This window comes from Sporothrix schenckii, assembly GCF_000961545.1.
Source record: "Sporothrix schenckii 1099-18 chromosome Unknown Cont41, whole genome shotgun sequence".
NCBI classification, from domain to species: Eukaryota; Fungi; Ascomycota; class Sordariomycetes; order Ophiostomatales; family Ophiostomataceae; genus Sporothrix; species Sporothrix schenckii.
In genome coordinates this window covers 3,970,397-3,988,761 of record NW_015971142.1, presented here as the reverse complement: position 1 = coordinate 3,988,761, position 18,365 = coordinate 3,970,397, and the positions used below count along the sequence as shown (strand labels likewise).

Below are 18,365 nucleotides of genomic sequence, written 5' to 3'. Positions count from 1 at the left end.
GTGTATTAGACACAGTTGTGCACTTTGCGTTGAATCTGTTCCTCGGACTTCTCGTGATGTTGATATGGACAAAGGCATCTGTCCTCGTTTGCGACGCACATTTTCTATTGGTGAAAGGGAAAAGAACAAGAAGAAAGAAAAGAAAAGAAGGAAAAACACTTTCAAAAGAAATGGTTTCTTTGTACTTGCATTGTGTTGTATTGTTCACCTCCACACAACGGACGACATATGTTCACTGTTCCCTGGAGACACACGTACTACCCCTTATCACCTCTCTTAAACCGGCCGCAAGCCAATCACCACGCATACTACGGGGATCGTGGCGCAGTTGGCTAGCGCGTAGGTCTCATAGCGATATGAGCCGTATCCAAAGATAGGCCCATCCTAAGGTCGTGAGTTCGAGCCTCACCGATCCCAGATGCTTTTTGCTGGTGGAGGATGCATTGTCCTTTTGTACTTTTTGTCCATTTTGTCTTTTCGTCTTTTTGTGTACAATTCTGGGTAGAAAAGAAAATACATAAATTTAATAAAACTGCATACGAAACACCAAACATGCATATCATATCTATCAACAATTGTTGCCGTTTCATGACCCCCCCACCTACGCATAAACACTCTCCGTAAATTGATTCACCTGCAGCCCCGTCTCGGCCATCGGGCTGTCCTTGAGAAAGTCCAGCGGCATCCACACCAGGTGGCCGCGCACCTTGTTGAGCTTCTCGCGCACGTCCTCGGGCGGGATGAACATGTCAAAGATGTGGCCCGGCTCGATGCCCTTGGACGGCATGAAGCGGTCGTAGTCCTTGAACGTCAACACGTGGTCGTCGGGGTCCGCGTGGAACAGGTGCCGGAACGTCTCCGTGTTGGTCGTGGCCTGCTCCGTCCACAGCGTCCACAGCGCGTCGCTCAGCGGGTCCGCGACAAACGCGTACGACGCGTCGTCGGTGCCGTCGGCGTTCTTGTCGTGCACGTCGTTGGGCGCGTCGGCCGACGGCGGCTGCGCGTTGGGATCGTCGCTGCCGTCCACGTCCTGCGACGGCAGCAGGCCCAGGTGCTCCCGCCACAGGTAGCGCCGCAGCGTGGCCGCGTGATAGCCGGCCTCGTACGGCTGGCCGTCCATGGTCGAGGGCAGCACGCGCGTGTCCTGCATGACGACGCTCAGCTCGCTGTCGTGCGTGCCCAGCTGGCTGCGGTCGTTGAGGTTGCTGCTACCGCACACCACGTAGCGGTCGTCCACAATCAGCAGCTTCGCGTGGATGTACAGCTCCTCCTGGATCCAGTTCTCCACCTCGTCCTTGGGGTCGTCGTCCCACGGCTCGTCCACCAGCGAGCCCTGGCCCGCCATCGCATGGTGCGCCACGCTCGGCTTGACCTTGGAGCGCGGATTGGCCGCGCCCTGCGTCTTGACGCCGCCCTCGCCGCCCTCTCCACGATTCGGGTGCGCCGCCTCAAACCGGCGCTTCTTGTCCGTGGCCGCCTCGAGGTAGCCGGGCTTGACGCTGTCGCTGGAAAAGTCGCTCGTCTCCTCGGCCTTCTTCTGCTCGCGCGCCCGCCCCATGTGCTTGTCGCGCCCGCCGTCCACGTCGACCGTGCCGTAGATGCCCTCGCCCATGATTTCCTCGGCCTCGGCGCGCTGCAGGTCGCGGTACGACACGCCCGAGTCGGCCTCCATCTTCTTGATCGCGCCCGTCTTGGCCAGCCGGTCGTAGCTGCGCAGGTTGAAGACGAACACGTGCTTCGTCGGGTCCACGCCGCGCGCGCGGATCTGCTCAAAGATGGAGTCCGGCCCGCGGCAGATGCTCTTGTACTGGTAGTTCATGATGGCGCGCGTGCCCGTGGCGGCGTCGGCGCGCAGGTCGCCCGCGAACCCGGGCACGGCCGGGATCAGGATAATGACCTTGAACTTCTTGCCGCGCTCCGCGTTGCGCACGACGGCGTCCACGATGGCGGCGCCAATCGTGTTGTGCACAGGCGACTGGTTCTCGCCCGTCGCCGTGATAAAGAACTGGTTCTCAATGTACACGTAGTGCTCGGCGTTGCGGATGATCTCGCTGTACGCGTTCTGGATCGAGTGCTCCGTCAGCGTGCCGTTGGACCAGTCGGCCGCGGACCGCACCACCTGCGCGCGCACCGTGCCCTGGTCGGGCGCGAGCTGCGGAATCGACGCGAGCGGCTTCGTCGGGTGCAGCACGTAGTCGCCGACCGGGTGGCTGGGCCGCTGCACGCCCACGAGGTCCTCGTCGTCGCCCTCGCGGCCCTGCAGCATGAGCCAGTCGAAGCGCTCGTCGCGCTTGTACTTGTCGCGCTTGATAAAGTTCCAGCGCAGCACAAAGTGCTCGGCAATGTCGTAGACGCACGGGCCCACGATGCCCATGGACACGTCGTGCCACGGCATGCGGCCGTTCTCCGTCTTGCTGAGCTCGTTCTCCTTCCAGTCCTGCACGTTCTGGAAGTCCATGACACGGTTGTTGTTAAAGTCCTGGCCCGGCCACGTCTCGTTGATCACGCCGTCGGGGTGCACGTCCGCCAGCGCATGCGTGTGGCTGTCCCAGCGCCCAAAGCACATGTCCAGCCCGCCAAAGAAGGCCATGGCGTAGTCGATGACGATGAACTTCTCGTGGTGCGCCCAGTAAAAGGTCATGTCGGCCGCGTTTTCGAAAAAGTTGTGGTCCGGGTGGCGCATGATGCGGATGTTGCCGTAGCCCGGCGTGCCCTCGGGGCAGAGCGCCTGCAGCGCGTGCTTGGTGTGCTCCGAGTTGCAGGTCAGCGCGGCCTCGACCTCGCGGTAGACAATCACGTAAATCTTGACGCCCGCCTCGGCGCGCCGCTTGAGCACCTGGTCGAGGCGCCACTCTTGGTTGAAGTAGGGCGGGCGCCGCAAAAAGAGCTCGGGCGACAGCCACCAGTCGGCAATGTAGATGGTCTCGCGCGCGTTGTTGAGCGCCTCGGACACGGCCCAGAAGTAGTCGCGGCCGTCGACGTACCACTTGACCAGGTTGCCGTCGCGTTCGGGGAAGTACGATTCGAAGCGGTGGGACTCACACGCCTTGGTGCGCTTTTCGTCGCAGCGCTTCTCGTGTTCCTCGTCATGGCGATGTTGGGAGTTGAACTAGGCATGTCAGCAACCAGGAAAGAAAGCATCCATGGGGCATAGATGGGCTGTTTTGTACGTACCAGATTCGCAAACTTTCCTATCTGGTGCCTTAGAGAAAGGGGGGAGTGTCAGTATCAGCGGGCCGGTCTCGTGCTGCCCGTCGTGTTGTCGTGCAACGCGTGAGCAGACAGTCAATGGACCTACTTCTTGTGGCTCAGATGGATTTTGGCGTCACGCAGGTGCTGGCTGTTGTCGAGAGACTCCTCCAAGCTCTGCTTCATGTTATGGAACGGATTCTTGATCTTGTCCTTCAAGCTGAGGCCGGAGCCGCCGTTGTCTTCGGCCATCTTGACGGAGATCCGGGTGGCTGGTGTCACGATCGGACTGAAAGTTGCAAGGAGCTGTCACGATATGACAATCGCCAGGAAAGTCGTGCAAAGTGAGAAAATTCAGTCGAAAGGTTCGTTGTCTTCAAGAATAATGATTTTGTGTCGTTGGAAGGTCAACGCTAGTCGCTGTATTGGATGCAGATGAGTAAAGGCAGCTCAAAGAAGTCGAACAAAGACAACAGGTACAGCAGGAGAACAAATCCAATAAATCAAATCAGGTACGCGCGTGTTCACAGAACGGGCGTTCCTTTGTATACATACCCATTGGAACTACAGCCCCAAAAAAGAAAATAAAAAAGCCAAGACATTTTGAAGCAGGGCGTGTACTGTGTACACACAAAATGCTGGGAGTGGGCTGTTCTTTCCTCCTTTTGCTGGGATGGCATTGCGTCGTGCTTGTCGTGGTTCGAGCCTTCCAAGAGTGGATGTACAGCGATATATGATGACGTCAACTGCCTGGTACAGGTGCTCGCTGCCCCTCTTTACCCCTTTCCCACAAGTGACAGTTGCCAGTCGCCGCTTCCTTGTTCTCCCCATTCTAGTGGGCTTTGCGCGGTCCTCAGGCGGCCCTCTGTGCGGCATTGAGATTGGCTGCTTAAATTCGCCAAGACGCCCTGTCTCGTCTTGGCAACACGCAAGGGCTGATCGCCGAGGTCGTGCTCGATGCGGGAAAAATAAAGTTGGGTAAAAATGACGATGGCAGCGACAAGAGCTGAAAAGCTGAAATCATTGCGAGAGTGCATCGCTGCGCAGATTGCCGAAAATTGACAAGTCCTCCTTTCGGCGCTTACCTAATGCAAGGAAGACGCATGGAGAAAAGAAGGAAGGAGCAGCAGACAACAGGAAGGCACGATCAATCCGCTCCAGTTGGCGAGGAAGGAAGCTTTGGTGGTCTGCCAGCTGCAAGGACGTCCTTATTGTACGTCAAGCTACTGTGTTTGACACCTGGCGGATTTACGTGCACTTTGACAGTTTCTCTAAGGATTTTTTTTTGGTTGGGGGGGTTCATTCTATTTACAAGCAACATACGACTTTTATGTGCACATGTTACTATCCGTGCCGCAGTCTGGAGTGGTACAAGGCTTGTCGAACAGTTTGGTTTGCTCTATGGAATGGCAATCGAGCGGCATCACGAGTTCATGCGACTCTGTCCTGTTCGGATGCAGGCCTCGCCTTGGCGTAGATTTCAACGCATGAATTGTGACTTGAGCAGGGAAGCTTTATGGTCGTGGTGCAATTCACATTGCATGCCTGTCTGATCCCCAGCGTGCAGCCTTTCCTGTGATGCAGCCACGTCTGCCCCCACCCAACACGATAGGCGTCTCCTTGCTAGCACATCAGCCAACGGTCAGGGAGGTCTTCCAGCTAACTGGTCCGCTGTGCCATTGCACAATCACCACGGAAAAGGCACGTCGCATGTGTCCTTCCGCTTCGGCTCCGACGTTCCGCCCATTGCGACCATCATAAAAGAGAGCGCATCCTGGCTTCTCAGGAGATTGAGGATGGGGCGAAGGACAGCAAAGGGTGAGGGAATACAGTAAGAAGGAATAGCTTTCCCATTCCTGGTTCATTATCTCCCTTCTCACAATGGCACATCCCCACGAATACCTCGCCCAGCCGCCCTCGCAATGCTGCTTTACCGGCAGCATCCACGCCGGCACGCCCCAGGGTGTGGAAGAAGAGCTGGCGGGGGTCCAGACCTACGTGGCGCGGCCGCCCACGGGCGTCGCCGGCAACGGCCATGTCGTCTTTTACTTCCCGGACGTCTGGGGCCTCTCCAACAATGCCAAGCTGCTCATGGACGGCTTCGCGGCCGCCGGCTTCACGGCGCTCGGCATCGACTACTTCCGCGGCGACCCCATTTCCAAGTACCGTGCGGGCCATGACGCCCCGGCGCCGCCCGACTTTGACCAGAAAGCGTGGCGCAATAAGCACTTTGCGTTTGCGACGGCGCACGTCCCCGTGTGGGTCGAGGCGGCCAAGGCCCGGTTCGGCAGCGCGCCGGACACGCGGTATGCGTGCACGGGGTACTGTTTTGGGGCGCCGTTTGTGCTGGATCTGCTGGCCACGGACGGCATGTCGGCCGGCGCCGTGGCGCATCCGTCGCAGCTCAAGGAGGAGCATTTCCAGCGCGCCAAGCAGCCGTTGTTTCTGTCGTGTGCCGAGCACGACCAGGCCTTCCATACAGAGCCGCGGCGCAAGGCCCTCGACATTCTGATGGAGCAGAAGACGCCGTTCCACGAGCAGCTGTTTTACAACGTCAAGCACGGCTTTGCCTCCCGGGGCGATCTGAGCGACCCCTACGAGCGTGAGTCTGCGTCGCTTCCATGCCCGCTACTACGCACCGTACTAACAAAAGACAGGCTGGGTCAAGGAGCAGAGCCTGCAGGGCATCATCCACTGGTTCGACTTTTGGCTGATCCGAAACCACGGAAAGTGATGGCAAGATACGAGCACAATGTCTCGTTTATGATGTAATTTCTGTGTAGAGCGAATCAATCTTGAATACAAAGGGATTTGATCAGCAAAACGAAGACACTAACACACCCCTTCTCCTCCCCCTCCCCATTCGCCCTTCACGCCGCCGCCGCCGGCGCGACGCCCACGTCAATCGATGCCGTGCCGCTGCTGTCCTGGCCCTCCGTCGCCACAATCATGTACTTTTGCGTCCCCATCTTGAGACCGCCCGCGGCAAACGCCTTGAAGTGCGCGTCCGTGTGCACCGTGCCACCGACGCGCCGGTCCGTGCGGATCGAAAAGAACTGCGGGAACGTGGCCGTGCCCTGGATGGACGGCTTGTTGCGCCGGATCTTGGTCCAAATCTCGTACGTCGAGCCGTCGACGGTGACGTTGCCCTTTTGCGTGGCCTCGTCGCTGGGCGACGAGCAGGGCTTGTGCGTGCCGTACGACTCGACAATGTAGTACTCGACGAGCGGGTTCGTGGTCCAGCCGTACATGGACAGGTAAGCGTTGCCCTTGGGTTCAAAGGTGCCCGAGTAGTTGACCGCGGCCGGCGGCGCGCCGTTCCAGCCCTTGCCGGCGACAAAGTTGCCCTTGTCGCCGGACCAGGTGACGGAGTACTGGCCGTTGGGGCCGTTGGTGTACTTGACCGTGGCCGTGCCGTCGTTCCAATAGGACGATGTATACGACGCGGCGGCGGTGCCATCGGTGCTGTCGATGCCGTCGGTGGTTTCGAGCGTGCCCGGCACGGCGACGTCGCGCGGCTGCGGGAACACGGCGGCTGAATGCGCGCCCGGGACAGCGGCGAGCGCCGCGAGTAGCAGCGGGACCAGCAAAAGTCGCGCCATGGATGGGTACGATGAGAAATGCACTTGGTGTGTTGCCGTTCAAGCTGGGCCTGCGCCAATGCCAATGCGTTTGCGCGTATGTTCGAACCTTTGCAGATGTCGACAGATGTCGACAGATTTCCGGGGTAGGAAGACAGTCGTACACGGTTCTCCGCGTTTTTAAAGGGCCTCCAACAGCCCGCACACCAGATCGTTTCCCCACCGGCTCATGTCGAGAGTCGTCTGTCAATTAACTTGGCACAATGTCCGGGGCACCGGTCCCATGTTCCAGTTCATGCCCGGTGTATATTGGACATCTTGTGGAGAAGGGTGTGTGGCAGCGGGGAGACCGGCGGTTTTGATGAACCGCCGGGGCAGTTGGATTGGAAATGCGTTGCGTAGGCTTTTTATTTCGATGTGTACCAAAACAGACCTATATATCTAATTTTATTTGAATCGCTTTGCTTTTTCAACCAAAAATAAAAATTATAAATAAAATAAAAAAAACCAAAAAAAGAGGCTAAAATACCAGAACATCAGTAACACACATCATCCTCGGGGACAATCGACGGAAAGAAGCATCAAGTACCGAGCGACACGCGGCAACGTCTTTTCTTTTGATTGCGGTGTTTTCCTGGCTCGGCTAATGTAGGCACTTTGGAGGGGACGGATGATTATGTGACGGAAGATTATGACGGTTCCTCGGAGCACATCATATTAGTTATTTACGTCGGGTTATTTATTCTCGTTTACGTTTACATGCATGTCACGTTGATTTGCAAGCTGGGTCAAGGCTGTTTGTATCAAATTGTTTTCGTATTTTTGGGTGCAAAGATACTTGTGTGTCATGAGAGACCAATTTTGGGCCGTCGCGGCTGCCAATGTAAATGCCAGAAATGCCAAGTTGTCAAAAAAGACAAAAAAGAACGAACGAAGGAAAGAGGGAAAAAAAGGCAACGTGCGCAATGTGCGTGGGTGCAAAAGTGTGCTCGACCACGATGCAAAGTAAAGAGGTACAAAATGGGGCAAAAGAGACAAAAACATAGAGTTAAATGGGGATTCTCGAAGTGAAGAAGAGGGATTAAAGAATAGAAGGGTTGTTGGATATTACATGGTCACATCACCAGGAAATGACCAGCCGAAAACGAGGCTTGTCGTCGTCGTTTTTGTCGTCGCTGCCTACAGCCGGCGGGCACGACGGAGGCGCTTGGCCGAGTTGATCTCACTGCGAGCCCAGAGCGTCGTGCTCTGGCCGTCCTGACACTTGGTGCCGGCAGGCATGGCCTGCAGAGCCGTCCACGTGCCGGACGCGCACTGCTGGAACCGGGTACCGCCGATGCAGTTGAACATGCCCTCGGTCGTGCAGGCACCGCTGAGACCACCACCAGAGCCCGAAGACGAGGCAGATCCAGAGGCCTTGGGAGCAGCCGACGCGGGTGAAACAGCCGAGGCCGGGGTGGTAGATGGCGTCGTGCCAGACGCAGTCTTGCTGGCTCCGGTAGCGCCCGGGGCGCCCGTGGAGACGGTGACAAAGACGCCGCCCGTGGCCGTGGCCGTGCCATTGGCGGTGCCGGTAGCAGAGGAGGATGCTGACTTCGTCCGTGTGGTCAGGGTAGTGGCGGGAGCGGCCACCGAGGTGGCCTTGGAAGAGGAGGCAACGACGGGGCCGGCGCTAGAGGCAGAACCAGCACCGACACTGGACGAACCGGAGCCGGAGCCAGAGCCAGAGCCAGTGCCAGAGCCAGAGCCAGAAGACGAGTTCGACGAGGCACCCAGTGGGAAGCAGTCGGTTCCAGAGGGCGGCTGGAAGTTGGTCGTCATCTTGCTGGGCTTCAGCAGGTTCGGGCCGGGGTCGGGGTAGACGGGGTCGGTGCTGGTGGTGGTCTTGCAGCTGTTGATGGAGGCCAGGTTGGCGACAAACAGGTTGGGGAGGGCGGACGACGAAGACGATGAAGACGACGCGCTGCCGTCCCGCGCCTCAATGGCATCGCGCTTGGCGGCCTTGCCGGTGATGGTCACCGGCGCACAGTTCATGTAGTACTCGGGGGCGCCGGACAGCTTGCTGATCCAGGTCCATGCAAAGACGTACTTCCCGGGGGCAATGGAGTCCGGGATGGTGTAGTCGTAGGTGCTGGGGCCACTACCGTCGGTGGTGGGGCAGCCGCCCTCGATGCTCAGGATAACCTGCCACGACGTGGACGCGGAGGGCTGCAGGTCCTTGGTCAGGGCCAGCTGGCAGGAGCCGCCGCCGTGGACGGCGCTGCCGTGGAAGCTAAGGGTCTGGGTGGCGCCCAAGGCCATGGTGTTGTTGGCAGACGAGGCGGAGTCGGCGTAGAACGTGGAAGCTGAGCCGACAATCTGGCAAGGATAGTTGGAGCCGTCCGAGTTCAGGGGAGACGTGGTCGGGTTGCCAAAGGGAACAGGTGAAGCCATAGTCATGTGAGCCAGAACGGGGGAAGCCGAGAGAAGGGCCACGAGGGCCACAGTGAGGACGTGGGCGAACATGATGTTCGTGGTGTGTGTGGTGTGAGCAGGGAGAGGTTGAGGCAGTTGGTGATGTGTATGAAGATGTCTTCCTGAGACAGTCTTGAGAGAAGTGGAAAGCTGTTTGGTGTTGGAGAAAGAGGATCGCAGCAAGTCGAAAGTTGGCGATGTTTCGGAGAGAGGGAGGACAATGTGGAACTATGGAGCAACTGTCTTACCAGAAGACAGTAGCAACGTTCGAGAGAGTGTGTGTTTGTTTGCTTGTGTTGTGTGCGTCGCGTGTGTTGCAGTATATTGCAGAGTATTGGTTGATGATGATGATGGAGAAGAAAGAGAGAGGGAAAAGAAAAGATGCCAAGAGGACGTCCGGGCAGCAAACTTTTATATGTCTGAGAGAAGGAGGACTGTTCACCCAACCAGTCGAAAACCTGCTCACGCCTGAGGGAGGCAGGAACAGGAAAGAACGACCCAGACGTGCCTTCCCGAAGTGTCTATACGGTACAGTGCAGGAATAAAAAAAGGCAGGAGGTGCAGGAAAGCTTGTTCATTGCTCACACAGGCGCGGGCATACTACGGCGGGAAGGAGCAAACGGGGCACACGAGGGACGAGGGCAGGATTAACGAGGACATGATTAACGAGGAGGCTACACATTGTTCACCTGTCACTTGGAGGCGCACCGAAGAGGGCACAAGCACAAACACTTGTACAGGTCCTTCTTGTGGCTACTGGCTTCCGCCTTCCGTGTGTTCTGTGATCGCCCGCCTGTCCAGCCCCAGGTCGACTTGTTTCAGGAACGCTGTTTGAATGGCTGTATGTCGTACAGTCGGTTTGCTCATGGCCAGTCGTTCCAAACAATGGATGGAGCCCACAAAAAAGCAGAAAAAAGTTCTTTCACGGGCTGATTGTGGTTGGGGTCAGAGGAATGGATGTCCTTTTCTCAACTTACACTGCTGGCCACCCAATGGCGTTGCGTCCCAACCGCCTGCCAGTGCCAAATCTGGAAAGGTGGGGACCGGCTTTGCATTCCTGGTGGTGCCTGGGTTGGGTGGTTCCTGGCCACAGTTTTGGCACGCACAGGGCACTGCTGGGCGATCTGGGCCGCTTCGTTAGTGCTTTTTGGTGTTGTTTCAAACACCTGGCCAATCGCAGCAGCGCAATCGCCAGGAACACGGCGGTTCTGCAACGGAGCTTCAGGTAAGATACCTCCCTGCGGGGCACATGCCACAGCGAGGTTGCCGTTGCCTGTCTGCCGTTTGCTTGCCTGCCCTGGCCGTTGCCTGTGCTGTGTTGACATTGTGTTGACCTGTAATTTAATGGAGAACATCGGCGGCGTTTGAAGATGGCGCTTGTTTCTGCTGTCCGCTCGTCCTGGCCATTCACGCAGCAACACTTGAACGACCCATGCACCGATTCGTTCGTCTTCGGCGTTCGATGAGACAGTTGACGTGTCGCACCAAGCGCGACGTTCTTTTTTGTTCTGTCCAATTGTTCTACGAGACTTCCCAAACGGGAGGCAACCAGCCAGCGGTCCCTGACCATCGCAAAAGCGAGTCTGTGCAGCGCCGGTCAAAACAGCAGACATAGCAGGCAGTCAGACGGGTACATCTGTGACTGGAAATGACCGCTAGCCAGTCGGCTGTTGAGCTGTTGCGCTGTTTCTGTGTCTTGTCCTGTGCAGGTGCCTCCTTACTTGGATGCGCCTGGGCGGACTGCAATGTTGAGCCTATGCAAGGACGGGGACGTGATGGGCGGAGACGAAGCAAGCGTGACAAAATGCTTGACACAGACGAGGCATTTTAATTCGTCCTCCATCTCCGTCTGTCTGTAGCTCAGGCCGTCCCGGCCGGGACTGGCATATTCCGTAATATCGTTGTCGCCCGCGGGCTGTAAAATTATCCAAAAAATCCCTCGCCGACTGATCGCTCTATGCATGCAGATCGCGGCCGGTCAAGTGATGGACCGGCGTTGTGCAATTACCGTTTGTTGAGGAGAAGCATCGCCAGAGTTTGTCATACAAAGTATTTCGTCGTCGATTTCGTTTGTGAGACGTGGTGGTGACACAGTGTATATTGATACAGTAAGCATGGTCAATACACACTGTAATACGGAGTGAAGTCTGCACTACATGGCACTCCGCACTGTATCGCTACCGCCACTAAACACGTCGTCGCGGGTTGCCTTGACGTGCCGGCAATGGTCGCCATACCATGAGTATCATCACAACAGACGACGAGCATGGCGCGCAAACTGCCATGGGCACGACAAGGCGCAAATGTCCAGCCACGGCCACGGCCACAACGGCCTGCTGCGCATCGCCGGTCGTTTTCGCCTAGTGCATCGAGTCGTTTAGGACGTCGCAAGGATGACAATGACGATGACGACGACAACAACAGCCACAACGACGGCGACACCCGCCGTGCATCCAAGAAAGCAAAGTCCTCGTCCTCAAAGGGAAGGGCACATGCGTCTCAAAACCAACAAACAGCCCGCACACCGTCCACATCGCCACCACCGGCACCGCCCCCGGAAAGCTTCATGGTCGACGGCATGGACCACGACGACCGCTACCGCATGGTCGAGGACGAGCTGCTCGCCGTCGCCCAGACGTTCACGGCCCATCTCCACGCCGCCGCCTACCAGCGACTCAAGCGGCGGGCCCAGCAGGCCAAGGGCCCGACGGCCGCGGCCACGGCGTCTCGCTCGCTCGCCCGGCCGACAGCCATGACCGGCGTCTCAGCAGCGGCACGGGATCGCGTGGCACGGCGCACAGCGGCGGCCAAGCAGCGAGCCAAACAGGCAGCGGCTGTGCGTTCCGTGGGGTTGGTCCAACATGCCGGCGGCGCTGGCGGTGACAACGACGACGACGACAACGTCAACGACACGGACAACACACCCTGGGCGGGCACGGCACTGCACGATCTGATGGAGAGCGACCCACGCAAGAGCCGACCGGCGCTGGTGTCGCTGGCATCCGTAGCGGGGAACCGACCGTCGGCCGTTGTGCCAGGCAGCGGTATTGGAGGCGGGGAAGTCGACGATGACGATGACGACGATGACGACCTGGATGGACCGCCTGTGCAGCAAAAGACGACCGCCCGGCCACTCACATCGTCACCACACGTGCCTCCACGCTCACCACGACAACCAGTGGCCGCTACACCTGGCCAAAATCGAATAGCCGGCCGCGACGGCCCACCAGACAAGAGGTCCGTGTCGTTTGCGCCAGATGTCCAAGCGCGGGATGTACAGGCCAGGCATGAGACGGAGGGTGATGACGAAGATGAGGAAGACGACGACCCTGCCGACCTCGACGACCCTGCCGACCTCGACGACATCGACGACCTCGACGATGCAGGTGACTTGATGCAGACGCTACGAAAACGACGGGCGCAGGAAAAGGCTGATCGCCTGCTCGAGAGGAAGCGTCGACGTGAGCACAAGAGAGACGAGCAAGACAAGGGTCCTCTTGATACGATTCCGTCGTTTCTGTGACGATGAAGCAGACTTGTGATTACATTTTACGAGACACGATTTACGAGATACGATGTACGAGTTGCAGTGACCAAGACATTTGAGAATACGATTCGAATCATCAATGCAATGCTCATGAATGCTATCTTTTGCGGGCTGCTTAGCCTTTCAAGCCCATGCCATGCCCTCCCTTGGCCGCTCATGCCTTCGCCTCAAACGGCGTCTCAAAGGGCCGCTCGGCCTGCGGCGTGATGCGGGCCAGGTGTCGACGGGCACCGCCCTTCCAGTCGACAAGGGCCGTGTGCTGGGTGACGCGGTTGTCCCAGACGACGACGGTGCCCTCCTCCCACTTGACACGGGCCTGGAAGTCGGCGCCGAGGGCCAGGTGGTGGTACAGAAAGTCGAGCAGCGCGTCCGACTCTTCCTTTTTCAGGCCGACGATTTCCCGGGTGACTGGGGGTTGGTTAGCACGAGTACATACACAAAATACATGTGAGGTGACAAGAGACATACACTGTTGGTTCACGTAGAGCGCCTTCTCGCCGGTGGCCGGGTGCGTGCGCACAATGGGGTGGACGTTGTAGACGGGGTCGCGGCGCTTGATGCTGCCGCGGGCCACGCTCGAGTTGACCTGCTCGATGCCCGAGTGCGTCGCCTGCAGGCCGTGCAGCCGCTGCTGGAACGCCGGGCTCAGGCGGTTGTACGCCTCGACGCCGTCCACAAACAGCGTGTCGCCGCCCGTCTCGGGCTTGTCCAGGATGTACAGAAACGTGGTGCCCGGCGGCTGCTGCTCGTACGACACGTCCGAGTGCCACGCGACCGAGTTGGTCCGCGACGCAAAAAAGGCCTCGGCCGTGCGGTCGCCGGCGGCGCGGTGCACCAGGTGGATCTCCGGGTAGCCCTCGGGGGCGCCCGAGGTCGGGTGGATGTGGTGGCGCCCAAAGTAGCCGCCAAAGTCGAGCGCCTGCTGGATCGGCAGGTCGGCAAAGTCCTGCGCCCGGAACGCCACCACCTTGCGCTCGGCCACAAACCGCGCCAGCTGGTCCTTGCCCGCGTCCGACAGCGAGCTGAGCTGCACGCCGCGCACCTCGGACCCAATGGTGGGCGTCAGGTCGACGCGCTGGGCCGAGGCCGGCAGCAGCTCCGGGAAGCTGGTGTCGGCGTCCTTGCCGTGCTCGTAGTGCTCAAAGGGCTGCAGCGGCGGGTAGTGCTCGTCGGGGTTCCACGTGGGCAGGTAGTGGGGGTACTTGGCGGCCTCGAAGCCCTCGATGCCGGCGACCTCGTCCTCGCGGCTGAAGCGCGTGGGGGACAGCTCCTTGTAGTCGCCGGTGGCCGCGGTGGTGGTGTGCAGCTTGGGGGGCTCAGGGACCGTGATGGTCTCAATGGCTGAGGGCGCCATGTTGTCAGAGGTTGTGGGGGGTTGTGTGCGAGGACGACGAAAAGGGTGGGATGAGGATGGGGGGGTATGGGGGTATATTTAGGTAATGGATGCTTCTCGATGCACGTTTATCTGCGATTTCAGCGTGAGGCGTCGTTGCAGGCGTTTGCAATGGGAAGTAGCATGTACGATCAGATAATCGGATCTGTGATCGAGATGCAAGAGATGGAAATAGAAAGGGGGCTTCTGTCTCCGTCGAGGTTTTGAGCAAGGGTTCCTATTTATATCGACCGAGGGAAACTCGATTCGGGAGAGTCAGGCAGATGTGCCCTTCACTGAAGACAACGACAAGAGTCCAACACCTCTGCGAGACCGGCCAGCGAGCTCCGCGAGGACACAGAACCCACGTCAATTACTCACGGCACGACAAACAACGTCCAAGAAGCACAAGAGGCACAAGAAGCACAGGCGGCTCGACCGCTGCCGTCGACTCTGTCTTGTCGCGTTTCCGCGGGGTACAACGACATATCGATCACGAATGTCGCAAGGGCGCCCCTCTTTTGGCCAATGCCCCAACGCCTGATCGACGGCTAAAGCCTGCTTGGTCCGTTGGCCTGTTGGTCGGGGGCTGTTTGCTGGCCTCGACTGCCTGGTCTGCCGTGGAGTGGGAATGTATGGAGTACAATTGTACCACAGGTCAGAACACAAGGGCCCGGAGAAACCGGGGGCGGACTCGCTCATGCAGAAAGGAGGGGACGGATCAAGCTTCCAAAAGTAGAAACCAAGCGAGAGAGCAATACTAGTCCGTGCTGGGCATAACTGTTAATTGTGACGATGGAGGCCAGTGTAGAATGCCAAGTACGGAGTCTCTCCAGGATGGAGAATGTCGCAGTGCAACCGTTCCGCTGGCGTGAAATGACTCGAACGCTTCGTTTCTCCTCCTGCATCTGCTGAATAAAAATAACCGGCGTCAATACAATCTCAGCCCGTGTTCTGTCCACAGATGTTGCTTCTCACAACGGCGTTGTGAAGAGAGGTCGTCAAAAGTGGGTCCCAGGCGACTTACACGACTCCGTCATGCTGAAAAGGGCAAGTTGTGTGATTCGCCGAGACAATCGCGTCATCTGCACGGCTCCATGTCGCGACTCGACGACAGCTTTCGCCATTCTGCATCGATAGAAGTACGACGTAGACAAAGACATGACATATACCACAGGCGGCTGATGGAAAGAAACATGTGCATTGTTCAGCGTCGTCGTCTTTCTGTTGTGCAAAAAGGCCGCCACTGGTCGTTCGTCCCGCACGCGGGTCCGTGCGTGACGCCACCCCATGCCGACGCCGCGATTCTCCGACTCTTGAAAGGCCGTGCTGCCCCGTAAGTTGTTCTCACAGTATATTTTCATATATGCAACGTTTGGACTATCTCCTGCATGCGGACCATTTCCGCGATGCACGTGACGTTCTACAGGTTCGGCGGGCCGACGCGCTGGACCAAAGGTTCCTGCCAAAACAAAGTCAAGCCAAGGCATCTGCGCAGCGGTACGGTCGAACCTGGGGACAGTCAGCAGCTGAGTTGAGCATAGCAAGCACACGCGACAAGTCTGGTCCCACCGACGTACCCGCGAGACATGGACCAGCACCTTGTCGCGACTAGCGATAGCCGAGTGTCAATGGAGCTTGCCGACGTGTTGTTGACAGTTGCAGACGCGCAGACTGTGCTGTCGCTGTCAGTCAACAACAACCTGGATTCGTGGCATGTCTTTCGAGGCCGTTCTGGAGATGGTACGTAAGTCTTACGGAGGTATGTACGGAAAAATAAAGTTTTTGTTTTCTATATTCGTGTTTCCTTCTCTTTCGTGTTCTATAGTCAAGCAATCGCCGTGCGTCGACTTTCATATGTTCTATCCCACATCTAATGCGCAAACCGAAAGTCCAACCGCTTGCTGCCTTCGTCCTTGGTGGTTCGCAGATACGCGTCCCGCTCCGCAGACGACATGGCACCCCAGGTGCGGTCGCGGGTCTTGTTCCGCCACATGTAGTAGCCCTTGACAAATGCCGTAATCACCAGGTTCCAGGCCACGATGCCGAGAAGGACCTTGTTTCCGCGTCTGTACAGAGGCTGGTCGTCGGCGCGGTAGATCTATGACGTCGCTATTAGTTTGCTTTGTGTGTATAGGGTGGCCAGGACAGGAGAAGGAGACGGTCGTATAGCGCACCTGAGTTGCAATGACGGAGCTGGCTTGGCAAATCATGTTGTACAAGGCGCTGCCCACCGTTCGGGTGCGCACGGAACCGGCATTACGCGAGATCAGACTGACTGCGAGGTGTTAGTCGTTGCGGTGTATGTTACAGCACGAACAGTATAACGATGAGGGCTTCGTACCATTGATGGAATGAATGTATGGGTAGCCAATGAGGAGCAGCGTGACCGCATACCAGCTCCAGGGACTGGCCGCTGCGGGCAGCAGTTCGAGCGCCAGCAGCAGCGGCAGACACCAGATGGAGTAAAAGGCCACAATGGCCATGCGGTTGTTGATTTTCTCCGAGACTACGGTCCAAAAGACCAGCTGGATGAGGAACAGGACGTAGGCCGGGATGGTCAGGAGGTTCGTCTCAAACGTGTCGAACCCGAGGGCCTTGAGGTTGAGCGTAAGGTACGACGCGACGGGCTGGACGGGGATGAGCAGGGTCCAGCTCATGGCGTACATGGGCCACAGGTCGTAGTCCATCAGGGACTTATAGAGCAGCGTCCAGCTGAGGCCCTGCCGGTTGTGCATGCCGCCCTGTTGGCATTAGATTACATGGTCCTGAAAGTATGGCAGCAGTAGAAGCAGAAATGGACGTATGACAGTGACCCACCTTGGCTGGGTCGTCCCGCAAGACGCGGTTGACCATGATGACCTCCTCGCGCTCGGTAAACCATCCGTTTTTGCCGCGGAACCAGCTGGCCGTCTGCGTCGGGCCGGGCGGCAGGTAGAACCACGAAATGAGGCCGACAACGGCCGTCAGCGCGCCCTCGAGCACAAACAGCCAGCGCCAGCCCTCCCAGCCGCCGACGGACCGCATGTGCAGGATGCCGTACGCCAAAAAGGCGGCCACGATAAAGGTGCCGTTGGAGGCGCAGTAGAAGAAGCTCACGCGCAGGGGCAGCTCCTTGTTGGTGTAAAAGTAGGACAGGTACAGCAGCGCGTCCGGGATGAAGCCGCCCTCGACGAGGCCGAGGAGGGCGCGGGTGGCGTAAAAGCTCTTGGGGCCCTGGACGAGGCCCTGGCAGATGCCAATGACGCTCCACACGACCATCTGGATGGGGATCCAGACGTCGGGCCCCAGCTTCTTGGAGATCATCTGCGACGGCACTTCGGCCGACAGGAAGCAGACATAAAAGATCATCATGCCATAGTTGTAGTTGTTGGTGGTCAGGCCGAGGTCGCCCAGCATGTTGTCGCTCAGGGCCTGCGAGATGTTGCCGCGGTCCAGCTGCAGGGCGAAGAACATGAGGCACACCCACGAGCAGATGCGTTTGTCCAACTGTGCGGTCAGCATGCGGATGAGGAAGAGGACAAGCAGGAAAGGAAGGAAAAAGGGGGGGGGGGGGAACAGCTAGCAAACGCCTCACCTTCCGAACAAGTGTCTTCTCCTCCTTTTCGGTCCATTCCGCCGTCGGATCGTAGCGGTGCCGGCCTTCATACTCGGGAATGGGCTCATAAATCTCCACGGCGGCGCCGGACACAAATGCGTCTCCGGTAAAGCGCGAACGCTTGGTCGGCAACGCGTCAATGTCCGAGTCCGAGGTCGACGACGAGATAGGGTGCTCCGCCGCCGGCGCAATGTCCATGACGGTTGCTGATTTTTCTGATTTTTCCGACATGGTGATGCTAACGACGCTCTCCACGGGGCCACGGATGCAGGTTGCTCTTTGACGTTCCAGCTCCTTTTGTCACTATGGGGTGTATACCTCCGTATATACATGACTCTGCGGCACAGGCCGCTTAAATAGGATCGTCGGGTTGAATCTTGTAGGCTGCTCTGCACGTGTGCCTTGGGGGTTGGATCGTGCCAGCTTTGGAAAGTGGTATTCTGTACGTCGCATTGCCACTCCATTTTCCTGTTTCCTGTTTCCTGTTTCAGTCTATCTGCTCCGTACGACGCAGTGTATTGAACTTCCCCATCTAAGATCAGGATGGAGCAATGCAGCGCGCGACGTGACGATGCAATCGACATGACACATGTGTACAGGGTCTTACATACACGTTGATGTATC

The 18,365-nt window shown here is 58.1% G+C and overlaps 8 protein-coding genes and 1 non-coding gene across 9 annotated transcripts; 3 read left to right on the top strand and 6 right to left on the bottom strand.

Annotated features, from left to right (window-relative positions):
• The first annotated feature begins 313 nt into the window (after positions 1-313).
• Positions 314-417, top strand: SPSK_11221. Its single transcript has one exon. It is a non-coding gene; the product is annotated as a tRNA-Met (tRNA).
• A 184-nt stretch (positions 418-601) lies between these two features.
• SPSK_07004 (phospholipase D) lies at positions 602-3,441 on the bottom strand (the record flags this gene model as incomplete). The annotated part of the gene is made up of 3 exons (XM_016733674.1): positions 602-3,109; positions 3,175-3,202; positions 3,299-3,441. The coding sequence occupies 3 exons, from the start codon at positions 3,439-3,441 to the stop codon at positions 602-604; spliced, it is 2,679 nt and encodes an 892-aa protein (XP_016591586.1).
• Positions 3,442-5,070: 1,629 nt separating this feature from the next.
• SPSK_07861 (dienelactone hydrolase) lies at positions 5,071-5,923 on the top strand (the record flags this gene model as incomplete). Its single annotated transcript, XM_016734514.1, has 2 exons — positions 5,071-5,791; positions 5,847-5,923. 2 exons carry the CDS (start codon positions 5,071-5,073, stop codon positions 5,921-5,923), a joined length of 798 nt encoding a protein of 265 aa, XP_016591585.1.
• A 136-nt stretch (positions 5,924-6,059) lies between these two features.
• SPSK_07937 (endo-1,4-beta-xylanase) lies at positions 6,060-6,791 on the bottom strand (the record flags this gene model as incomplete). The annotated part of the gene is made up of 1 exon (XM_016734590.1): positions 6,060-6,791. The coding sequence occupies one exon, from the start codon at positions 6,789-6,791 to the stop codon at positions 6,060-6,062; it is 732 nt and encodes a 243-aa protein (XP_016591584.1).
• A 1,158-nt stretch (positions 6,792-7,949) lies between these two features.
• On the bottom strand, positions 7,950-9,275 carry SPSK_07563 (uncharacterized protein; the record flags this gene model as incomplete). Its single annotated transcript, XM_016734222.1, has 1 exon — positions 7,950-9,275. One exon carries the CDS (start codon positions 9,273-9,275, stop codon positions 7,950-7,952), a length of 1,326 nt encoding a protein of 441 aa, XP_016591583.1.
• A 917-nt stretch (positions 9,276-10,192) lies between these two features.
• On the bottom strand, positions 10,193-10,837 carry SPSK_07985 (uncharacterized protein; the record flags this gene model as incomplete). Its single annotated transcript, XM_016734637.1, has 1 exon — positions 10,193-10,837. One exon carries the CDS (start codon positions 10,835-10,837, stop codon positions 10,193-10,195), a length of 645 nt encoding a protein of 214 aa, XP_016591582.1.
• Positions 10,838-11,490: 653 nt separating this feature from the next.
• On the top strand, positions 11,491-12,747 carry SPSK_07601 (uncharacterized protein; the record flags this gene model as incomplete). Its single annotated transcript, XM_016734260.1, has 1 exon — positions 11,491-12,747. One exon carries the CDS (start codon positions 11,491-11,493, stop codon positions 12,745-12,747), a length of 1,257 nt encoding a protein of 418 aa, XP_016591581.1.
• A 178-nt stretch (positions 12,748-12,925) lies between these two features.
• On the bottom strand, positions 12,926-14,125 carry SPSK_07641 (taurine dioxygenase; the record flags this gene model as incomplete). Its single annotated transcript, XM_016734300.1, has 2 exons — positions 12,926-13,179; positions 13,240-14,125. 2 exons carry the CDS (start codon positions 14,123-14,125, stop codon positions 12,926-12,928), a joined length of 1,140 nt encoding a protein of 379 aa, XP_016591580.1.
• A 1,891-nt stretch (positions 14,126-16,016) lies between these two features.
• On the bottom strand, positions 16,017-17,972 carry SPSK_07235 (transporter; the record flags this gene model as incomplete). The annotated part of the gene is made up of 5 exons (XM_016733899.1): positions 16,017-16,244; positions 16,321-16,421; positions 16,488-16,887; positions 16,964-17,632; positions 17,721-17,972. The coding sequence occupies 5 exons, from the start codon at positions 17,970-17,972 to the stop codon at positions 16,017-16,019; spliced, it is 1,650 nt and encodes a 549-aa protein (XP_016591579.1).
• Positions 17,973-18,365: the final 393 nt, after the last annotated feature.